This window comes from Heterocephalus glaber, unplaced genomic scaffold (assembly GCF_053883595.1).
Source record: "Heterocephalus glaber isolate CG9 unplaced genomic scaffold, H.glaber_assembly_v1.0 deba00001481, whole genome shotgun sequence".
Classification (NCBI taxonomy): domain Eukaryota; kingdom Metazoa; phylum Chordata; class Mammalia; order Rodentia; family Bathyergidae; genus Heterocephalus; species Heterocephalus glaber.
Window position 1 is genome coordinate 15,888,756 of NW_028258317.1, and position 23,616 is coordinate 15,912,371.

General features: G+C 36.1%; 1 protein-coding gene across 20 annotated transcripts in view; it reads left to right on the top strand.

Annotated features, from left to right (window-relative positions):
- Positions 1-23,616, top strand: part of Rnf38 (ring finger protein 38) — a 142,397-nt gene that overhangs the window by 95,516 nt on the left and 23,265 nt on the right. For 5 of the 20 annotated variants that reach the window (XM_087184250.1, XM_087184258.1, XM_087184260.1 and 2 more), the window contains 3 exons: positions 107-256; positions 11,968-12,161; positions 18,494-18,704. In XM_087184250.1, coding sequence (XP_087040376.1) covers positions 107-256; positions 11,968-12,161; positions 18,494-18,704 — 555 coding nt within the window. The remainder of the gene's footprint in view (positions 1-106; positions 257-11,967; positions 12,162-18,493; positions 18,705-23,616) is intronic. The other 15 variants (XM_087184253.1, XM_087184263.1, XM_087184257.1 and 12 more) reach the window with 4 other exon arrangements.

Sequence of the window (23,616 nt, forward strand, 5' to 3'; positions counted from 1 at the left end):
AGAATCATCAAAAACTAGAAAATCCAGACTGTCCTTCTTAGGCATGATTCTCCATATTGGTGCGGCTAGCCATGAACTATCCTTTTCTTCTCCCTCTTTTTCCCAGATATCTCCCGGGGCCAATTCAGCACCTCTACCTGGCCATCCTAACAAGGTGATTTGTGAAAGGGTGAGACTTCAGAGCCTGTTCCCTCTCCTCCCAAGTGATCAGAACACTACCGTTCAAGAGGATGCTCACTTCAAAGCTTTCTTCCAGGTTCTTATATATTTACCCTTTCCCTACACAGGGCTAAACATCACAGATACATTCTAGGTTGTTTCTAGGAAGGCTTGAAACAAAACTCTTGGTATCTTCTTCTTGTTTCCTATTGCATGTGGAAATAAGTATTCGTCTTAGAGGACATCCTCAATAAAACTTTCAGCCAGCTTTTCTGAAGAATGTTTGTCTTCTCTTGAGCTGCTGTTAATTATTTGACCACTTAATATTCTCGTTTTTCTGTCTTTATGGTCTTAATCACCTGTCCTAATAAGCTAAGTCTGTTACGAAGGTAGAAGATATAGAATATATGAAGTATGTTTAAGATATTTTTTAAAAGCCATCACTACTTGATTAGTGCCCAAAGTTTTATAATTATACATATATTTATGAGAGACAACGTGATTATTTGCCTTCTGTGTATTTTGGTACCTGTAGAGAAAATGTGATTAATTTTTTTTTAAATATAAGATGAAAACAAGAAAAGAGGTATAGATTAAATTTGTCATTAGGTTGTTAATAAGATTATGATTTGCTCACATAAATCATTGACTACTAGACTTTCAGTCCATACTTCTAGAGAAATATGTTTTTAGTAAAAGAAGTATTACTATCACAAAAGAACCAAATTGTAGGATTGCTTCTGAAGGGAGGTTTGTGGGGTAAGGCATGTTATTTGTACATATACAAACCTGAGATAGTAAGATAGTTGATAACCAAGTCTGAGACATTTGGATAGAGGCAGCTCATTTTCTCTTTATGTAGGAGTAACAGGTTGGGGCCAGGAACTAATTTGAAAGGGAAATGCTTGCAACACATTAAGTTGGGCATGTGAAATTCTAGCTATGTAGATAATATAGGGCCCTTCAATCTGATATTCCTTGTTGGAAGTTTTGCTGGGTTCTCTGCTTTGCTTTTTTTTTTTTTTGGTACCAGGGATTGAACTCGGGACCTTGTACTTGCAAGGCAGGTGGTGGAACCACTGAGCTAAATCCCTGGCCCTGCTTTGCATATATTAAATCTTCTTGTTTTTAACTCTCACAGTAAACTGCTCATCTAGTTCTAGATGAGGAAATCGGCTTCACAAAGCTTATTGAGATGCCCAGTTGCATCTAGTTATTGGCAGAGCAGAGACTCACATCCAACTTTTAACTGTATGTTGTGCTCTCTATTGTACTACCTTTAGATATCAACAGATGTTTATGTAAACACGGTACAGAGTGCGTTGAGGCATAGTTATCTGTATTGAATTGAATGGCATATTGACTACCATTTTGATTACAGCATCGTCTACAGTAGTTTGAATATTAGTAGGTGGACCATAGCTAAGAAAGAAATTTACTTTATCTTTACCACTGCTACCAATAAAGTTATTTTACATTTTCTATGTTCTCTGTATTTCTTTTCTTTCTTCTCTTTTTTTTGGTATCAGGGATTGAACCTCAGCACCTTGTGCTTGCAAGGCAGGCGGCAGAACCACTGAGCTAAATCCCCAGCCCCTCCGTATTTCTTTTCGATGTTCTCCATATTTCCTTTCCATTCAGGTATTGATTCAACCTGAACTTGAAACAGTAGCTGCCAAACTCAATAGATTTAAACCCATGTTTTGAAAATAAAACAATAAAGTTAGAGCCAACTATATTTGGGTTTTTTATTTGCTTGTTGGTTTGGTTTGAGTTTCTTGGTGCTGCAGTTGAACCCAGAGCCTCACGCATGTTGCCACCAAGCTTATGCCCTCACTTTCCCTAACTTCTGCTGAAAAGTGAAAAGTACACTATTATTAAATTTTTATTTATAGTGCTAATTTAACAAGTCATTCCTTTTTAGCCTGTGAAAAAGGTCCAACGGTACTTTCCTACTAAAGAAGACTAGAGGTTTTCTTTGCTTAATTACTCCCCTACCACTCATGGCATAAAATAAAGTAGATCTTTTTCACAGTCCTTTGAAATAGTGGTATCTCAACTAATTCTGATACTAAAATTGTTATTTGTTCTAACTATGCTTCTCATCCTTAAAACCTTGGGTACTATAAAAGGGATAACCTTCCCAACCATCTCCTTTCCCCGCTAAGTTATACCTTTAATGTTGTGTACTTTCTTGGCTTTATTTTAGGTACCTTCCTCCCAACTTTGTCCTTTTCCTTCCCTTTGGAATAATAAGCCTTCTTAAAACACCAACCACCTCTTTCATTTTTTCCCCCTAAAGAGTCATCTTTACTTTCTTATCTTAGCCAACTCCTCTTTCTTCTGAGAATATTACTTCCCCTGCAGCGCCTTCTCTGTAGGTAAATAAATTACTGATTTTTTTTTTTCCTCTCTGCTGCAATCATGGGGTTAGATGTATGGCTCTTGATTACAGCGATCACAGAGGAGAAAGACTTGCTCTTTTCCTGGGTCCTTGCTGTTATTTCTGACCACCAGTGTTCTTACTAAACAAAAAGCTCATCCTGTTTTGAGCTCTTTTTTGTTATTTATCTCTGTTATTCACCAGTTTTGTTACTGTCCTTGTCTGTTAAAATTTTTTATATTTTGTTTTTATTTTATTTGCTTGTTTTATATTGTAGTACTCCTAGACTTTTTAGTTGTAGAAAAATGCTGATGTTTCATTTAAATTTTGTATGCTTTATTTCCTAAAATTATGAAATATTTTATATCTTATAAAGTATAAAGTAGATGTAACAGTTTAAGAAACTGTTACCAGTATTTTGGAGCTCCATGTAGCATTCCACTTTATATCCACTTGCTGTCCCATTTCTGTGCCTCAGGTAAAACCTGTGTTTTATTTAGTATCTCAGTATATGGTTTTACCATGTAGAGTATCTCTCTATTATTATACTGTTTAACTTTGCTTATTTCTAAATGTAATATAAATGGTATCGTACTTTGTGTACTTTTCAAGATCCATATTATTGTGTGTGGAAGTGTAGTTGGTTCATTTTATTGCTATTCATTAGATGAATATAATGTAGTTTATATCCTTTTTTTGATTGACACTGTTTCTTAATGCATTTTTAGGTGGTATTTTAATGATTCTGTAGAAGTGATGGCTTTGTATATTATATGTTCTCAGAAGTATAGGTATGAGCACATTTCCATCTGTGAAACATTTAAAATTAAAATCGAAGTGCCTACTATAATGTTTCTTAAATTCTTAAATTAAGACGTAATTAACATAGAGTAAAAGCCTTTTAATGAATTTTGACACATACAGATATGGAACCAATTCAGTGATTGTAGTTAAAGATAATATACTTTCATAAGGTAATTAAGTAGATTGTGGGGAACTTGAATTTTATGTCTGGCTCAACTAGATTTCAGAGATGTTTGTGGTATCTTAATGACAGCTTATGTGAAGGCTTATATTTTGTAAATTTGCTAAAGTTAAGTGATTAAAATTTTTGATGATTTATATAGAGAAAAAGACTTGGTTCCTCAAAGATAAGATTGTTGTAAAAATACAAATGTGTAGGCTTAGTAAATATTTTTGCCAAAAATAGCAATATAATTATCTTTAAATTTATAATGAAGATTATTAAAGAAATTAGGGGGAAAATCATTTGTAAGGGAAGATTGTAAGGGGAGATACACCGTAATTGACACCAAATTACTTTGTAAATAGCAGCTCTTTTGTCAGTGACTTCCAAGTTGGTAAATCCAGAGGATATTTTTCAGCCCTCATCTTATGTAACTAATCTTTTGGATCCTTGAAACTCCCACTGGCTTTAATCAAACTCTACTGTACTTCTCTGTCAGCTACCCAGCATTAAATGTTGGATTTCCTCAGGTCCCTATTAACCCATCTTCTCACTATGCTGTAATGGGCTGCATCACCATATTTTGATACACAGTGGATAGGGTGCATGTCTGCACTAATGAAACTGATACTTTAAGAAGTAAGAATATAATAGGTGAAAGTTCTGTGGCCTAGTGATGGAACTGTCTTAATGTCATGGCACAGTTTTACTCCCATTTGTGGTAATGCTGATGTAAACCTAACTGTACTGCCAATTGTATAAAAGCATCTCACAGTTATGTATGGTACATAATACTTGATAATAAATGACTACGCTATAGGTTTATTGATTTACTATATATATACTGATTATTTTAGAGTGTATTACTGCTTATAAATAAAGTTCAGTGGACCCTCGCGTTACGACCAGCCTGGCATATGAATAGCTTGGGCTATGACCTGGAGTTTTAGTTTTAACTTACAACCAAAGTCTTGAGTTATGACCCAAATGCTGGCCGCTTGTGCTTCCAGATGGTCTCAGGTACAGATTTAACCCTTAGAGATTGCTGGAAGGAACATTACAACATCCTTTCCTGTGTGGGGTTAATTGAGAAGTCCTGGGCCAATGTCTAAGGACACTGAGATCTGCCTGGAAGAAGGTGTGGCCTAAAATTATACAGGAGAGAGACTTGGAAGGCTGTGTCTTCAATTGACCAACTTGAGTTACAGCCATCCCTTGCAAATGAACTGAGTTTGTAAGTCAAGGGTCCACTGTTTTCTGTGAAACATTATGCCATGTCAGCAGCAGCTTCATATATCTTGTGTTTGCTGCCCTGTCTTAACTGCTTCAAGAGGCTACATTGACCTTTACACCTAGGATGATACAAATCCGCTCTGTGATGTTTGTGCAATGATAAAATCATCTAACAAACAAACACTACATATTCCCATCATTATTTGGTGCATGGTACAAGTTCATTAATCTGTAAACTTTTTTTTTTTTTTGGTACCAGGGATCTAACTCTGGTCCTTGTGCTTGCGCAGCAGGCGGCGAAACCACTGAGCTAAATCCCCGGCCCAATCTGTAAACTTTTTATATGCCAAAAACTCCCCAAATTTATATTTCTAGCCTTTCAGCTTTAGCTGCCTACAGAACACCTCCATGTGGGTATTTCAAAGGATCTCTTGATTTCAAGTTGCCAGTATCTTTTTCTCACTGGTTTCATGTTTACTTCAGATTTTTAATTTTAACTATTGATCTGTGTTTATACCTTGAAATATAGTTATAATGAATAGAATCTAGTACAGTACTCTGATGGAAATAAACAGTGATTGAAAATAGTACAGTTACTGGGGCATGGTAACATGCCTGTAATCCAGCTATCTGGGAGGCTGAGGCAGGAGTATCAAAAGCTCAGACCCAGCATGGCAGCCCACCAAGATCCTATCTCAAAACAAAAAGGGCTGGAGATACAGCTCAGGGTTCCCTGGGTTCGGGCCTCAGTGCTGAAAAAAAGGAAAAGGAGAGAGTGTTCAATTGTAGCAGCAAGTTAAATTTTGTGAACCAGTGATGTATAGTAAAAAATTGGGGAGCGTGGTAGTGCGTACTTGTATAGTGAGACACTGTCTCAAAAAAAAAAAAAATTTTTTTTTAAAGAAAATTGGCAGAAATCCAGAACTTAACATCACTAATCTGTTCTAGGGAAAAAAAAAAAAACAAACAAACTACCCGTACAGACCTTCCTGTCCCATAGGAAGCGACTTTATTATAGCGTATGTGCTCTGGTGGACTGGTAATTATAGTCAGTGATAGTGACACAGTTATTTTCACACAATATTGGATCCTGTTCATTGTAATGGAATTGCAGTATTATATACTACTAGAGTTCCTTTCCAAGCACTCACTGCACATAAAACTAATTTCTTTGAGCTTTATTATAAAAACACAAACTTGGAGCATAAAAAGCAGAATTCTGATTTTGCTTCTGGTTGCTCATGGTAACTTACAAACACAACATTCAAATACTCTTTTCTCTCCCATAACAACAAATAAAATAACATTCTAAGAGGTTGTATTGTTTTATTGGTTGAGAGATTGGAGTTTATATATAGTGAAATCTTTGAACTTAGGAGTACCAGAGCTGTGCATCACAAAATGAAAACCATGTGAAACAGAACTATGTAAATTGTGTAGTTTAAGGACAGTATGTTCACTGAATTGCCTTTCAGTTGAGAAACATTTTGTTTATATCTGAATATAATTTAAAATAAAGACTTCAGTTGTGGAAATTAGAGTACTATATAGAGATCGTTTTGTAGACTGTATTGTCTGATCCAAATTTAAAATTTATTTCATTTTCCTTATATCCTATTGCAAAACAAAAAAATGTCTTGCATATTCTTTACTAGTAAATTGCTTAGAGTGTGTTAATTTTTTAAATGCTTTCATACTTATTTAAAATTCAGTGAGTTTGTTCTCCCTAGGCCATGGGCAGTTTACTTTTTCTTAGTTGTATGTAGTTGATTGAAAAATATGAATATTCTTTTAATTTTATTATGTTAAGAGACTGCCATTAATCCCCCTTAAAGTACTCTCCCTTGCTTTGAGCACCCTTATCCCATCATTCTTGCTACTTTCTGAATCAGTCCTAGAAGTCTTCTTTCTTGAATGTCTTCAGTTGCAGTCATGTCTGTCTTGATGTTCCAGATCAGTTCAAAATGTTTACCTTTCATGGTCATTTGGGCTTGGGGGAAGAGCCAGAAGTTGCACAGTGCCAGATGGGGTGAATAAGGCAGATGAAGACACACTATCATGGTTTTATGAGCCTGACTTTCTGATGGATGGCACTTGGCAGCATCATTCACCATATTTTTGATCACCTCATAAAGACATAAAAGAAGACTTCCAGAAATGCTTCAAAAAATGGCAAGAAAGGTGTGATAAGTGTGATCTAAGTGAGGGGGCAGTATTTTGAGGTAGTATGTCTTTTACTGTAATACTTCTGGAATCATAGAGTACATTCTTATGCCTCCTTCCTGGTCATTTTTACTTATAATATTGATGTTTTGGTTATAAAATGGTTTGGAACTAATAAAGGTATAGCTCTGCACTCATTAATGCTTAATGCTATATGTACATTCCTTCCTTCTTTTAGTCCCTTAGTTCCTATTTTGTACCAGTGTCCTGAACTATAATATCTGTACTATATACTATACCAATAGAGACAAAACTTACACCTGATTGGAGTCAGTATCTTATGAATTTAAGTTGTGAACTTGAAAACTCAACCCACTGGGACAGAATCGACAAGGAGAGAAAGGTAAGAATTTTCCTCCTGAGAATTCAAAATGTAGATTCTTTTATGGCAGTTTATCTGTAGGGTTTTTTCTAAGAGTCTTTATTTCTTAATTCACTGGTTCTCAGAGTTTGATCTCAGACCAGCAGCACCAAGCATCACCTGGGATTCATAATAGAAATTCCAGTTCTTGGCCCCCAGTCTCACACTTTCTTCTGAGTTAAAAAAAAAATAGGGAGTAAAGCCAGCATTCTGTTATTTCTAAGGCATGCAGAAGTGCCTGGCAAGTACGCGGTCCTGAGTTCAATCCTTGGTACCAAAAAATAAAAAATAAAAGAACCACTGGCCTAACTAATGGGAGTATCTCTGCAAATTCAATTTTGTGTTTACTATTAAGAGTCCTAGTGGTAACATGGTTCTTGGATGAGTTAATTTTTAAGCTTAGAGGTTACAGACAGCATAGGCACTGACAATTTGGACCTCAAACATGGTGTAAAGAGTGAACCTGCATTTGAATTCTCATGGGAGAAATCTTTCCTCCACTGTAAGTCCAGCCAAACTTCCTTGTTGACTCTCTACCACTGGCATGACTTTTTCTAGTCTTCCTTTTATTGTACGTAACACCACTTTGGAAGTTTCAACTTTGTGTAAGGGTTTCAGTGACGTCTTATCTTTTGTCCTTCCTGACAACATCTGAAACATAAATCTGAACCAGGCATGGTGGTGCATCCATATAATTCCACTGGTGTGGGGGTGAGGACTGAGACAGGAGAATCACAGATGCCTTTGCAACACTCTTAGTATGTAGACCCTGGGCTCAATCCCTGGTACCACATGTCTGACTAAATGAATGAAGTAGCATAATGCAGAGACCCTGGATTCAGTCCCCAGTACCACAGAAGAAACAGAGACAGAGACACAGAGAGACCAACCTGGTTTTCAGTTTTTTTCCCTTCTTGTTTCTGGGTCCTTGATAATTTTTGTTTTCTGAGTTCAGTATATTGCTGTATGTAAGCCATTATTTTTAGACCTGTATATAATGATTTTCACATTGAGTTTCATTTTTGTCACAAAGTAAGTTTTTAGAGTTGCTTTTATCATATAAAAGTTTATATTTGATGCTCTATCCTGTAACTACAACTGTGATCTTTCTTGCCTTGTCCTTAGTTTAATTATTGAAAACCAGTAAACATTCTTCGTAGCATAAGAAATATCCATACATTATCCATTTGCAGAACCAGGAGCATGTTTGGCCCACGGAAAAGGACATAAAATCTTCTGACTGCCCATTCCAGTCAAAGAATGTTTTAGAAGGTTAAATGGGTTTGCCTTACTTTTTGATTTTCCAAGACTGTGATCACCTTTTATATTTTTTATGACTAAAGAGCTGTGCACTTAAATTGTATTAAAATCTTTCAAGTTAACATTCATATTGTTCTTACCTACTTTATTTAGGTCATTTTTCTGACTTCTAATTTGGAATGATTGTTCTTCAGTCTTGCTGCACCACCATTCCTGGGATTTTTTTCATTGCACTTTTGGTGTACTAACTCTTTGGGAACATGTGTATCTCTTTCAAATAGGAGAGGGAGGCAGTGTGCAAGCATACATATAAAGTCAAAGGTGTGGTGTAGTGAAGCATGCTTGTGATCCCAGCACTTGGAAGGCAGAGGCAGGAGAATCACTGCAAGTTCAAGACCAGCCTGGGATACCTCGTGAGTTCAAGGCAGCCAGAACTACATAGACCTTGTCTCAAAATACCTAAATAAATAAATAAAGTTAATTGAATAAAGATTTCTGAATTGTGAAAATCTGTGACACTTACACATCTGACAGGGTTTTTGTTTTTGCCTCACACTAGATTAAGAGTATAATTGGAGGATAAAATTTTAATTGTTTTATTTTTCCTTCTAAGCATTTTTAGTATCCTTTGTTTCTATGGGAAGTCTAGCACTAATCTTGTTTCTTTGTAGGTCATTTCTCTGCTGTTTTCTGGAAACTGGGGATTTCTTTGGAGTTCTCACAGTGTACTGAAATTGATGAGGGATGTGATGAAACCAACTGCATATAGCTGACTACTTTTTTGCCTTTTCCTGTCTTTAAGTATCCATCTTGGTTTTCTGTAACTTTGATTAAGAAAGATGACTGGAGCACTAATGAATAGCTTACCTCCCTTCACCTCTTAACCCTTTTTCACCCATGTGAAACCATTACAGTACTGAGGGGAACATTACTGAAAATATGTAAAACTTTATAGCTTAAGTGCTTCCTCATTTTATTTGACTTTTAACATGTGAATCTGTAGCATTTGTCCCCATTCTAGTCATGAATTTTTAGAACTGAAAGTTCCATATTATAGCTTGCATCAGGCTTTGAAGTATAGTACAGTCTACTGTACTATATGGACTTACCCTTATACCCTTAACTTACAAACTCTATCAGTTCCCAAGGGCTGGTTTTAACTCAAGTTGCCTGTAAGTCAATACAGCTGAGATCTGGATGTTCACTTGGGTAGGTGCTGTAGAGAACAAGAGGCAGAATTAGGCCCATTAACCTAATTAACCCAAGTCCTTATGTCAAGCTGGTTGTAACTTGAGGGTCCACTGTATCTGCAGTGTAGGTCACCAATGAAAGCTAATGATCATGATTGGTTAATAACTTTTTTTTTTTTTTTTTTGGTACTGGGGATTGAACTTGGGACCTTTCGCTTGCAAGGCAGGCAGCGGAACCACTGAGCTAAATCCCCGGCCCTGGTTAATAACTTTTTTACTTTAGCAAATCAGTGTTAGTCAGATCTGTTGTATCAGTTGATGAGATAGCCTACTTCTGGTGCTCATGCATAGTTTATGTATGAGTTTGTCAGATCTTTATATTCTCCTTTAAAAAAACCGAAAATATCTAAATTTTAATGGTTATTTACCTTTCTCTTAAAGTTTGGGATTACCAGAACATAACTGATTTTCTTACTAAAGAGCTAAAAACAGTGTATTACCAGCATCATTAAGAGAACATAATTAGTGTGCTGATAGGGAGAATTATAAAAAGCATGCTTTTACATGTGGCTTTGAAACTATTTTCTATTTTAATTATAAGTTGAATCATAGTATTTCTTAAATATAGAAAAAAGGCACATCGTTTTTGGAATGACCAAATGTAACCATTTAGGAGTTTGTTTCATTCTTTTTTCCGAAGTGGGGATTGAACCCAGGACCTTAACAATGAACTACATCCCCAGTCCTTTTAAATTTTTTTCCATTTTGAGACAGGGTCTCTCACTAAGTCACATATGAAATTGCATGAATAGAGAAATTCTGTTCCTCTTCCCCCTCTCGGTGGTTGTGCTACTGGAGATCAAACCCAAGGCCTTCATATCAAGCTATATCCTTAGTACCTTGTTAAATTTTTGAGACAGGACCTTTTTTTTTTTATGGCAAAGTTTATTTGAGAAAGTAAAAGTGAAGAGTGGGGGAGAAACTGACTCGGCAGAGCAAGCTTGGGCCGAATAAAAATGGAAAAAGCAAGATAAAAGACACTCTGGGAAAGCAGGGCAGGCTATCGTGAGGCAAAGCCATGATAGCCAAGTTCTTAGTTACCTCTACCACACCTGGCTATATGGTTATCTCTTATAAATTTAACACTACAGTACGTGGCACCATATGCTATATTCTTTTGCTAATGTGGGACAATTTTTGTGTTTCCAGCAGACAAATTTGGCAACCAAAAATACTCTAGTGCCCAAATAATTAGAATTTATAAGAGTAGATTAGAAATAGAAGAGGCCTATTAGAAAACATATTCCTATCAGATTGTGACTCAATTGGGAAACTGAATTGGGTGGGGAATTCTGGAGACTTACTAATGCAATTAAATGATCATTATTCCTTTTATAGCTAGTAAGACCATACTGTAACCCTTGAAAACTTGACAGTACTCCTAGAATGCTGTGACATTCTAATTAGAGACTGATGATCTAGATCAGTTGACAGTTTATCTGTTTTATATAAATCTTATATTAGCCATTTAACCGTCATTAGAGGAATATAAGTGTAATAGCCTAAACAAGAATAAGGTGGGAGGGGAATGTGATTTAGAATCAAGTTGAGGGCTTACTCAAGAGGACACCCTCCTAAACTGAACTCTTAACTGACCATGAATCTGTGAAAGACTGATAAGTGGAAGACAGCATAATGGAATTTCTCAGGTGGATTAGTTTTGTGTTTTGTTTTTTCCAATAAAGTGAGAAGGTTTAGTTTGCCTCAGAGGTTTTAGTTCATCATGGTTGGTTGGTCTCATTGCTTTTGGGCCTGTGGCAGGGCAGCACATCATGGTCAGTAGCATTGGTAGAACAAAGCTCCTCATCTCATGGCTAGTTACATTAGGATTTTAAAGAGGTCAAGTGTTATATAAAAGTTTATTGTACTGTTATGTACCTTATATGTTGTTACTTGAGATTTTATGATGATTTTTTTAAAAGTTCATTTATCACTTGATATTTAGTGTGCCTCTCCATTCCTCCTCTCTACCCCTACCCAAGTATTTTTTAAAAGGTTTTTAATTTGGATTGATAATGCATATTGTACCCTCCTTTACAATTTTAGGGTAAGTATAAGTACCTGTGCATATGCAGTAATGTGAAGTCCTTAAAGGGTCTTATTCTGTTGATGGATTTTGTTTCATTGGCAGAGTGAAGATAGTCCAAGTCCTAAGAGGCAGCGCCTCTCTCATTCAGTCTTTGATTATACAGCAGCCTCGCCAGCTCCCTCACCACCAATGCGACCATGGGAGATGACATCAAATAGGCAGCCCCCTTCAGTTCGACCAAGCCAACATCACTTCTCAGGGGAACGATGCAATACACCTGCACGCAACAGAAGAAGGTTAGATGATTATAGTACTTACTAAATTTTCTTCCAATGGTAGATTTTGTATTTTTTAACATCAGGAATGTTGGCATTTCATAAATACATTAATACATGTACATTCACACAAAAAACATTACAAGTTATTCTTGCAGTAGGTTTTAATGGTTCATTTAACCTGTAAATGAGAAATGAAGAAATTGAAAGAGGCTAAAGTAATTTACCTAAATTCACCTACTTTATGGTTTAAGACTTTGTGGACTAGTCTACAGTGCTGGTTACTGAAAAATGTATTCTGTAGTTCATAACTGTAAAGAAATATGGAGATCTTAGAAATGAAATACCTCTTCTCCACTCCATTCCTGTTCCTTTATCCTGTAAAGCAATTACAATTTTATGTTATTTATGAATGACTGAAGTTTATTTCCACTTCCAGTCCTGTCCTCCATGGATCTTGCCCCTTGCCCTCTCAGAGAAATGCATTTCTTCCCAAGCATCTTCCTCTTTACTTGTTGCCTGAGATCAGACATTTCTTATTCCAGGGAAATAAGTATCTCATTGATGTGAGATACCCATTTGCATGTCCAGGATGTTGATAATCAAAGGAATAGTAATAATCTTGAGCTAGGAAAGTGTTACTGTTTATCTCCCAAATCCATATGTTGAACCCGTAACCCTCAGTATTGTATTTGGCAATGTGACCTCTGAGGAAGTAACAGAGGTTAAATGAAAGCATTAGAGTGAGGCTCTCAGAAGAGGAGGTATCAGCGAGCTCAGTCTCCACCATGTAGAAACACAGTGAGAAGGTGGTTGTCTACAGGCCAGAAAGAGACTCCTTTTTAGACACCAATCATGGTGGCAGCTTGGTCTTAGATTTTAACCCCACAACCTTGAGAAAATAAGCTTCTGTTTAAACCACCCAATTTGGTGTTTTGTTATATGGTATCCTGAGCAGATTAATAGAGAAGAGATCTTAAAATCATTATTGTGCTGGGCCAGGGATTTAGCTCAGTGGTGCCGCGTCTGCCTTACAAGCGGAAGGTCCTGAGTACCAAAAAAAAATCATTATTGTGCATTACATGTGAGACAAAATGAGCCTGTGACTGAGTTATAGTCTAGAGTGACACTAAGACTTTCATGTTACCAGTGATTATATGGAAATACTTAAGTAAAATAATTAATTACGACTATCATATGAAGTATTTTATAGCTGTTAAATATAATAAGCATGAGGAATTTAACAGTAGTATGTTAATTTACAGCTTGAGTACCTGCTGTAGACTCTTCATATTTTATGGTGAACTGTGTTATACATTCAGAACATGTAAAACTAGTTAAAAGGTTAAGAAACACATGTATGTACACCTAGGTTAAGGTAGAATATTGATCTCTCAAAAGCCATTTCTCTCCCTCTATTATTACCATTCCCTTTCCTCCTTCCTAGACAGTAAACTCTGGGAATTTGTCATTGTTCCTTGTTCATTATAATTTTTAATAGCTATGAATATATTCTTAATAATGAGATTTGGAGTTTGTTCTATTTTCATGTAAGTGTATTCTTCATTGACTTTATGAAACATTGTTTTTAATGTTGGTGGCAGTAGTTCATTTATTTTTACTATGTGTCAATCAATTTATGTGTCCATCTACTATTGGTTAATAGTTATGCCCAGTTTCTTTACTACTTATAAAGAGTACTACTAGAAACCTTTATGTGTTAGCTTTTCATCACTATGATCAAATATGTAAGAAAAACAGCAAACAACTTCAAGGAAGAAAAATATATGTAGTGGTTCCAGAGTTTTCAGTTCATAGAGGGCTGAATCTGTTGTTTCTAGTACTGTAGTAAGGCAACAGCATCATGACAGAAGGATTTGATTTAATTTATTGGCAGCTAAGAAGCAAGAGACAGGGAAAGAGCCAGAGATGAAGGGGCCAAGGACAAGATATAGCCCCCAAGGGCATGCCCTGTGACCAGTTTCCTTCAACTAGGCCCCTCCTCAGTTTCCATTTTCTCCCCAAAGTGCCCTTAGATTATGATCTTACCAACAGTTTAATCCACTGATGAAGTTAGAGCCCTTCTGATCTAGTCAACTTCCAAAAGCCCCACTTTTGAACACATGAGACTTTTGGAGGATATTTTAGATCTAAACTGTAACACTATATACAGATCTCCTTAAGTATATATGCAAAAGTTGATATAATTTTTACCATTTTACCATTTATACCATTTTATACATGATTATACCATGATACAAGCTTAGGAGTAGAATTGCTAGATTGTAGGAAATGCTGTGTCTCACAAGGAATTGTTAGAAACATTTCCAGATAACAGTAGTAATTTATGAGTTCTTGAATTAGTGAGAAGCACCATTCTTTTCATTCATAGTGCCACAAAGGAAGAGTAGGTACTTATTCATCCATTTATTTACTGTTTGCTTGCTATACTAAGGGTTGAATCTAGGACCTTTGCACTGAGCTACATTCCCAGCTCATCTGTCCTTTTATAGACCTATTCTTCCTAAGTTGCCCAAGCAGAAGGTCCTGAGTTCAATCCTCAGTACCAAAAAAAAAAAAATCATTATTGTGCATTACATGTAAGATAAAATAAGCCTGTGACTGAGTTATAGTCTAGAGTGACACTAAGACTTTCATGTGACCCATGATTATATGGAAATATTTAAGTAAAATAATATGAGCTCCAACTTGTGACCTTCCTACCTCAGCCTTCCAGAGTGCTGTAATTACAGGGATGTGCCACTATGCTTGGCTCCAAGAAGATGCAATTTTTAAAGATAACTAATAAGATTTCAAATATAAGGGTGAACACAAAACCAGGAAATGACCAAAACAATTGAGGGAAACCAACAAAGTGAAAGATACACAGTGCAATAAATTGAATACTGAGACATTAAACTCAGTTAACAAAAGAACTTGAAGAAACAGTTAAAAATTTTAGAATAAGTACAGTATAATGGGAGAGAAATGCAAATGTATATTGCATCCATAAAAATCAACTCGAAATCTCAACTGGTAACTAATTTATTCCCTTTCTCTCCCTCCTTCCCTCTTTTCTCTCTTTTGAGACAAGGTCTTGTTATGTAGTTCGGGCTAGCCTTAAACTCACTATGTAATCCAGGCTGGCCTCCAACTCATGGTGATCCTCCTGCCTCAGCCTTCAAAGTGCTGGGATTACAGGCATGCAGCACCACTCCTGGCTAAGAGTGTATTTAAATATGGAGACAGCTATCAGTTATAAATGTCTAGTAATATTTCCAGAAGGAGTTAATACTTAAAATTTTTAAAACAAATAATATACAATTATTTTTCAGAATTGGAGAAAGACTGAGTGTTAAGCAGGATCTTGGTGAAATTTCAGAACATACACCAGTGATAAAAAAAAATACCAAAAACATTCTGAGATGAAGAATAAAGAAATGAGAACCAAGTTGACTGCAAGATTCTTGTTAATAGCATTACTATACTCACAAGAAGAAAGTGGACTAAATCTTCAAAGTTATGAAAAAGTTTTTTTTTTTACTTTGAATTCTGCTAGCTGATTTATTATTTAAATATAATGTCAAAAAGTAAAAGCATTTTCAAAATACAGATACTCATATCCTCCCTGCAGGTATTATTAAATATAGTCTCTTCAGGGAGCAGAATAATAAATGCAGGAAGTAGAGTTCAAGACCGTTAGTTAGCAAAGAAAAAAAAAGACATACTGCTGAGTCTGAATATAAGGATCTGTTGGAAACAGAAACAGAAAAGGTCTGAACAAGAGGTGGGGATAAACAGAGAAAAGCAAAAGTCTATATTTTTCTCTTGTCCAAGATTGCTGATTAGACAGTTTTAGAAAAATGGATGTGTTATTTGAAAAGACTAATCACTAGAAGAACAGAATATATAATTTCCACACATTTAAATAAATGACATAGCTAGAAACCTCAGTCCAACAAAAGACAAAAAATGTGAGGCCAGGAGGACCTGCTTTCTGTTGCTTGTAAGTGTTAGATCTAAGACAAAATAATGAAGTACATATCTATTGCTGTTAGAAATAATTTCAGCTGAAATTTGTTCCATCTTTTATCCTTTTATCTCTACCTCTTTTTTACATTTTCTAATAATTTTGCTTTTTTTCTGCCTTTGTAGTACTTGGGATTAAATCCAGGACCTTAACGCTGACTACATTCCCATCCCCTGCCCCCTTTTTTCTAATTTTTTATTTTGAGAGAAGGTCTCACTAAAATGTCCAGGCAGGGTTTGATTTTATAATCTTCCTACCCTAGCTTCACAGAGTGCTAGGATTACAGGTATACACCTCCACACCTGGCTCAATGATTCTTTTTTTTTTAAGAGCTTTAGATCTTTTAGATAAAAATCCAAATTTGGGGAAGGCCACTTTAAAGCAACAGGATGGATAATTCTGCTTCTTAAATGTTCTGCCCCCAAATGTATGCAACAGATTTTTTTTTTTTTTCAACAGATTTAATGAGGCAATGAAGGAAAGATGAGTATCAAAATCATGAAGCAACTTAGATATTAGCACAAAGACTAGATCTTTATTTTGTTATCTAATTTTGTAATTATTTTTGAGTAGGGAAGTAACAGCAAATGGCAACAATCTTGAGGAAAAGACAGTATTGAAAGAGGCTTTTCAGGTTTGTTGACAAGTTGTTTTTTTTTGTTTTTGTGGTCCTCTTGTGGTACTGGGGATTGAAACCAGGGCCTTCATGCTGAGCTACATCTGCGCAGTCCTTTTTTATTTTTATTATCATTATTTTTTTTCCGGTACTGGGGATCGAACTCAGGACTTTGCGCTTGCCTCAAACTTGTGATTCTCCTCCTTCAGCCTCCCAAATTGCTTAGATTACAGGTGTGCCTGGCTCAGGTTGGGTTTTTTAAGGACACGCATGATCTGAGTGTGTATAATCCATTTTGATTTTAAAGTGCACATATTTTCACATTTCGTGATTAATTTGAGAGTCGCTGAATTTATTTTTGTGTAATTGTTTGAATTTTTTTTGGGGGGGGTGGTTACCAGGGATCGAACTCAGGGTCCTTGCACTTGTGAGGCAGGCGGCTGAACCACTGAGCTAAATCCCCTGCCCTTGTTTGAATTCTTTTAATGGAAGTGTTACAGTTGAGTGAGCCGAAAATAGTCTACGTTCTTACGTACAACAAGGAAAGAGTTGTCAAGCGTATACCTTGTATGTAGTAAGTAGCTACATTTATTGAAGATTGTGAAACAGTAGCAGCAGAAACAGGTAGAATGGCAAATTGGGAGAAAAAAGGGGCTCCAAAACTCAGGACTCCACTATTTATAGGGTCAAACACCACTGATCCAAGGTGGCGCACGCCCCCCCCCCAATCTCTCTCACTGATGTCATTGTTCCGTTGTCCCTGGCATTGAGACCTCCTAAGCTTAAACCTGGATATTGAGATGGTGGTGTGTTTATGGTTGAAGGGAGTGGCTCACACAACTTCTCTGTTTCTAATTATACTATGGCCTTTTAGGATTATGGAAGCATGGATAATCATTAGAGTGGTATTGCATTTACAGTTGAATGAAGGGAAGGGAGTGACTCACTCAGCTCCTTTGTTTCTCATTCTTTTTTTTGGGGTACCAGAACTAACTCGGGGCCCTTGCACTTGCTAGGCAGGCAGCGGAACCACTAAGCTAAATCCCTGGCCCGTCAGCTCCTTTGTTTTTAACTGTATGGAGACACTTTCAGTTTGGCTCCTGTGCTCTTTAATCTTTCACTATATTCCGTAATACCTAGCACCACAGTCTGCTCCAGCCTCATCTTTGTAGTTTTCCCTATTCCAGCCCTGAAATTAACCAATTCTACAAAGAGTATCCATTCTCACTGAAACAGCAAAAAGATGCATCCACCTATATGTAAATGTTTTTTTATACAAATATTTTAAAGGACCATTCTGTGTATAAAAAGGAAAAAAGTTACCCATTAATCATTGATGTATACTACATCAGTATTGTCTTTATCAGATGTTACACACCTTAAAATCAAAATGGAATATGTAAACTCAGATTATGCATGTTAAAAGTTACTGGTGAAACTTGTACTTAAAATTTAAATTTTTAGAGTTGATGCAGTAATTTATTTATTCTTTTTTTCTTTTTGGTACTGGGGATCGAACTTGAGACCTTGCACTTGTGAGGCAGGCAGTAGAACCACTGAGCTAAATCCCTGACCCCGATGCAATAATTTAAGTTATGCTAAACTTAGCGTTATATTGTTGATAGGTAACAAAGAGATAATACAGAATCCTGATGGATCATAGCAATAAACATAGTCATGACCTTTTTGACATTTATTGTATTACAGTCCTCCTGTCAGGCGCCAGAGAGGAAGAAGGGATCGTCTGTCTCGACATAATTCTGTTAGTCAAGATGAAAACTATCATCATCTCCCTTATGCACAGCAGCAAGCAATAGAGGAACCTCGAGCCTTCCACCCTCCGAATGTATCTCCCCGTCTGTTACATCCTGCTGCTCACCCCCAGCAGAATGCAGTAATGGTTGATATACATGATCAGGTACAATGATGGGAGTGGCAGTTCATTGAGATTCTTGGCTGCAGATTTTTACATGAAATATACATGAAATTTTACTTCTTCCTTTTTAGAATTGAAATTTACATTCTACACATAAAAAAGTTTTGAAAGAAAAAAGTAATGTGATTTTTTTTTTTTTTTTTTTTTTCCAGACAGGCTGTCATTATTTAGTTCAGTCTGGCCTTTCAGTATGTAGCCCAGGCTGGCCTCAAACTCACTTTGATCCTCCTGCCTCAGCCTCCCAAGTAATGGGATTATAAGTGTGTGCCACCACGCTCAGCAAAAATCAGTCTAACAAGAGTGGTTTAAGACCTCCTTGTAGAAGATTATAAAACACTGATGAAAAAGTTTAAAGAAAGCTATTTAAATGATAAACGATTTGACTTGGAAGGTCCAATTTTGTAAAAACTGTCAGTTCTTAGAATTGATACAAAGAATATGTATAGAATTCATATAATCCCAAATCTCCAGTAGATTTATTGCTGTAACTTAAAATGTGCATCCTGTCATTTATATGACAGTTTAAAGGAGAAAGCAAATTACTGCTAGTTGTTTTTGTAAGTTATTGGAACACAACCAACCACACACTTATTTTTCTTTCTTTCTCTGGATATATATAGAGAACCGGGTGGCCCACAAACCTAAAATAATTCACTTTCTGACCTTTTAAATAATTACCAACTGACTCCTGGAGTAAGACCCTAGCTTCTAGAAAAAATGGTTTTTAGACTATGATCTGAATCAGCTCATTAGCAGCAGCGACACTTGAAACATTTGTTAGAGATATACATTCTTGGACTATCTCCTAGACTTACTGAATCAGGAACTCTGGGTATGGGGCCCACAGTTCAAGTTTAACAAACTGTTCAAGTGATTCTAATGCACACTGCAATTAGAGAGCCACTGTTGTGTAATCCTGAAGGAAGGTATAAGATGGACAGAGCAGTAGTTCCAATTTTTAAGATGATACGGGTTTTTGTTTTTTGTTTTGTTTTGGGTCGTTGTTGCTGTTGTTGTTTGAGACAGGTTCTTGCTGTATAGCCCAGGTTGGCCTTGAACTTTTGGGTATCCTCCTGCCTTAGCTTCCCAAGTGCTAGGATTACAGGCATGCACCACCAGGTCTGGCTGCAATTTGTGAGACATTATAGAGCTATGGTCATGAAAGCATTTATACCATAGTCATATATGCTAATGAAACAATGTAAAGCCCAGAAATAAACCAACACATTTATGAATACTTTGTATTTGATATATGATAGTGAATGAGTTGGTAGACAGGATTTTTAATAAATGATGGGGGGCAATTGGGTATCCAAAACAAAACATAAAACTAGACCCTTTACTTCACATCCTTTGCAGAAAGTCAAGTCCAGGCAGATTGAAGATTTAAATGTTAAAGGCAAAACTCTAAGCTTTAAAGAAAGTTACAGAAATAGTTTTATGGCTGTCAGTAGGGAAGACTTAAGAGGAAAAGCATAGAGAACTAGTGACAAATTATACTTAATTAAAATAAATTGTCATTGTTAGAAATAAGCATTTATTGATAACTCAGTTTTTGACAAAGGATCCCAAGGAATTCAAGGAGGAAGGTCTGTGTTAACGATGAAGGAACAACTGGGTATTCATTTGGATGAATTTGAACCCTTGCTCATGTTTCATATCATTTATAAATAAGTTGAATTCCAGACCTAAATGTGAAAGATAAAACTATTAAAGATTAAATCTTTGAGATAGGCAAAGATTTTCTAATCAGGATGTATGAGCATTAGACACCTCATAAAATACTAACTACATTTCATTAAAATTAAAACCTGCTTACCGAAATATTTTAAAAGTTTAAAAAAGGAGCTAGGTGTGTTGGTGCATACCTGTAATCCTAGCAGGGACGCTGAGACAGCAGGCTCTCAAGTTTGTGCCCAGCTTAGGCAACTTTACAAGACCCTGTCACAAAACAAATATTTGAAAGGGCTGGGGATATAGCTCACTGCTAAAGATGTGGGTCCAGTTCCTAATAGTCTGGGAGACTGAGGCAGGAGGATCCCAAATTAGAGCGCAGCCTGGGCAGTTTAGTGACCCTATCTCAGAAATTTAAAGACAAACAAAAAATGGCTAGGAATGTACCTCAGTGGGAAGGCACTGGGTTCAATTCCCAGTACCACACCCCCCAAAAAAGAAAGAAGAAAGGTACTTCCTGGAGGAAAATATTCATAGTACCATATTTGAAAAAGAACTAAGATTTAGAACATAAAAAGATCACATACTTTTTTAACAAAATAAAATCCAATTTTAAGAGTTCCTTCACAAAATGTACAAAAGGCAACTGAGCATATTAAAAGGTGGTCATCAGGAAAAAGTGCACTAAAATCGTGATGACATACCATTTCAGATTAACATGGGAGGTAAAAATCTAAAAGACCAAAAGTTTTGTTGCCAATGGAGTTAAAACATGATATAATTGCTTTGGAAAACTCAATAAGACAATTTTTTTCTTGGTGGGGGGGGTAGTACTGGGGATTGAACCAAGAACCCTGCATATGCTAGGCAGATGCTCTCTCACTGACACTGAGCTTCACCCCCAGTGTTGTGTTGTGTTTTGTTTTGTTTTGTGACAAGGTCTTGCTAAATTTCCCAGGCTGGTTTCAAACTTGTCATCACCTGCTTCTGTTTCCCAAAGTAGCTGGGATTATAAGCATGCACCATGAAGACTGTGAAAAAACATTTAACCAACAGAAGATGAGGTCAGGATGCATACCTATATGGTACAGCCATAAATGATTGCCACAAGGATCAGAATAATGGTTCTTTTGGTGAGGGGGATTAGAGAGTGGCTACAAAGTCACTTTCACCAGGAAGGAAACCCTTGTCAAACTCCCTGGGGGTCTTGGGAGTGTTATGCCTATTGACCTAAATGATAGTTACAAGAAGGTGCGGGAAAACTGCAAGTTTGAGGTCAGCCTGGGCAACTTAATAAGATCCTGCCTCAAAATAAAAAGATAAAAAAATTCAGATGCGGCTTAGTGTAGAGTACTTGTGTTGTATGTATGAGGTCCTGGGTTCAAATCCTAACACTGCCCCCCAAAAAGAAGACTATTATATTTCATTAATTACAAAATACACTATTTTCATATTTTAACATCTCTGAGATTGAGATTTTTCTCACAATTAATAGCATTTTAACCTCGATGTTAACCAAGCCACAATTCTGACACAATTGTCGTTGCTTGTGTATTTCCCAGCAGCAGACTTGTAAGTTAGTCCATAGGGATTAGGTAATTGCATTTGAAGGAGAAAGGAGCTTACATCATTCTCCAAACAGAAGCCAGAGTAGACCCAACTCTTATGTAATTACAAACCTCACTTTATTTCATTTATGGATTGTTTTAAGAAATACTTCATCACCAACCTCATGATGCTGAACCTCTTGTGGAAAAATAGTCTACTGAAAAGAATCTACTAAAAGGAAAAGTGATTCAGCAGAGTTGGACTCTGAAAGTGAAGAAGTATTAGAACTAACCACTTATTTTACTTAGTTTCCTGCTTATGAATGCTTTAAGTATTATATGATCTCAATTAAAAGGCCTTTAATAAATTTATAAGTAAGTCAGGCATGGTGATGCACACCTGTAATCCTCGTAGACTGGGATGTTGAAGCAGTAGAATCTTAAGTTGGAGCCCAGCCTGGGTGACTTAGTGAGACCCTGTCTCACACAACAAAAAAAAAAGAAAAAGAAAAAAAGAAAAAGAAAATCTAAGCAACAAAGCATTGTGTTCAGTTAATTGGGAACATTTTCCTTAGTACATAAAAAATGGTCATACAGTCGATAGCATTTTAGATTCAGTAAAATACAGTAGTTATGACAAAGACTTTATGAGATATCAGTAGTTATATTGGTAAAACTCAGCATATGTTTAAAGTCATATATAGGAGAGGTCCCTATGAGCATTATTTTTGAAGGTTCCGTCTTTCTAATAAAAAGAACAAGAAAAGTATAAAGTTAAATCTTAGGAGATATAAATGTATACCCAGGAAAGAAAGATACCTAGTTGGTTGTGTTGTGTTGTTTTTGCAGTGTTGGGGATCAAACCTAGATAGAGCCTTGCGCACACTAGGCAAATGCTCTACTGAGCTATACACCAGCCCAAGATTCTAGTCATAAAAAATAGTGGTTGATAATGTTGCTAGGTTCCAGATCAATAAAAATTAATATCTTAATACTAACACTGATTTGACATGCAAATAGAGAAAAATAACCTATTACCAATGTAATACAACTTAAAAATTTATAACTCTGAGAGAGTTGCTATTTAATAAAGAATTATATATCTGGTGTGGGAGTGTGACTCTATGGTAGCAGATTGTAAGGCCCTGCCTGGGATCAGCATCAGTTTGTCCAGCATCTCAAACAAACCAAAAACAAAAACAAAACCTAATTTCTTCCTAAAGGGGACAGGTCTCTCGTAGTATAAGTCTTTTGAATTCTTTGTGAAATAATATAAAACTTTAAGGAGAATATTTGTATAACCTCATCAATAAAGGAAACCCAGAAACTATCCTCTAACTACATTTTTAAGATTACGACATTATAAAAGACAAAAGTATACCATTAAGTAGTTTACTCAAAAAGATTATAACATAAAAGACAAAAATATACCATTAAGAGTTTACTCACATAATAAAATCAGAAAATATTTTTGTTACATGTAACAAGCAATACATTCCTATCTCTGAAAAACTACAAATGGTTGACATAGAAAATGGGTAGTGAGCAAAGGATATAGCTTATTTACAGAAAATAAAATTAAATGGCTAGCAAACTGTTGAAAGATAGTAAACCTAACAGATGCAGCTTAAAGCAAGCATGCTGATACCATTTTTCACTCTTAGATATATAAG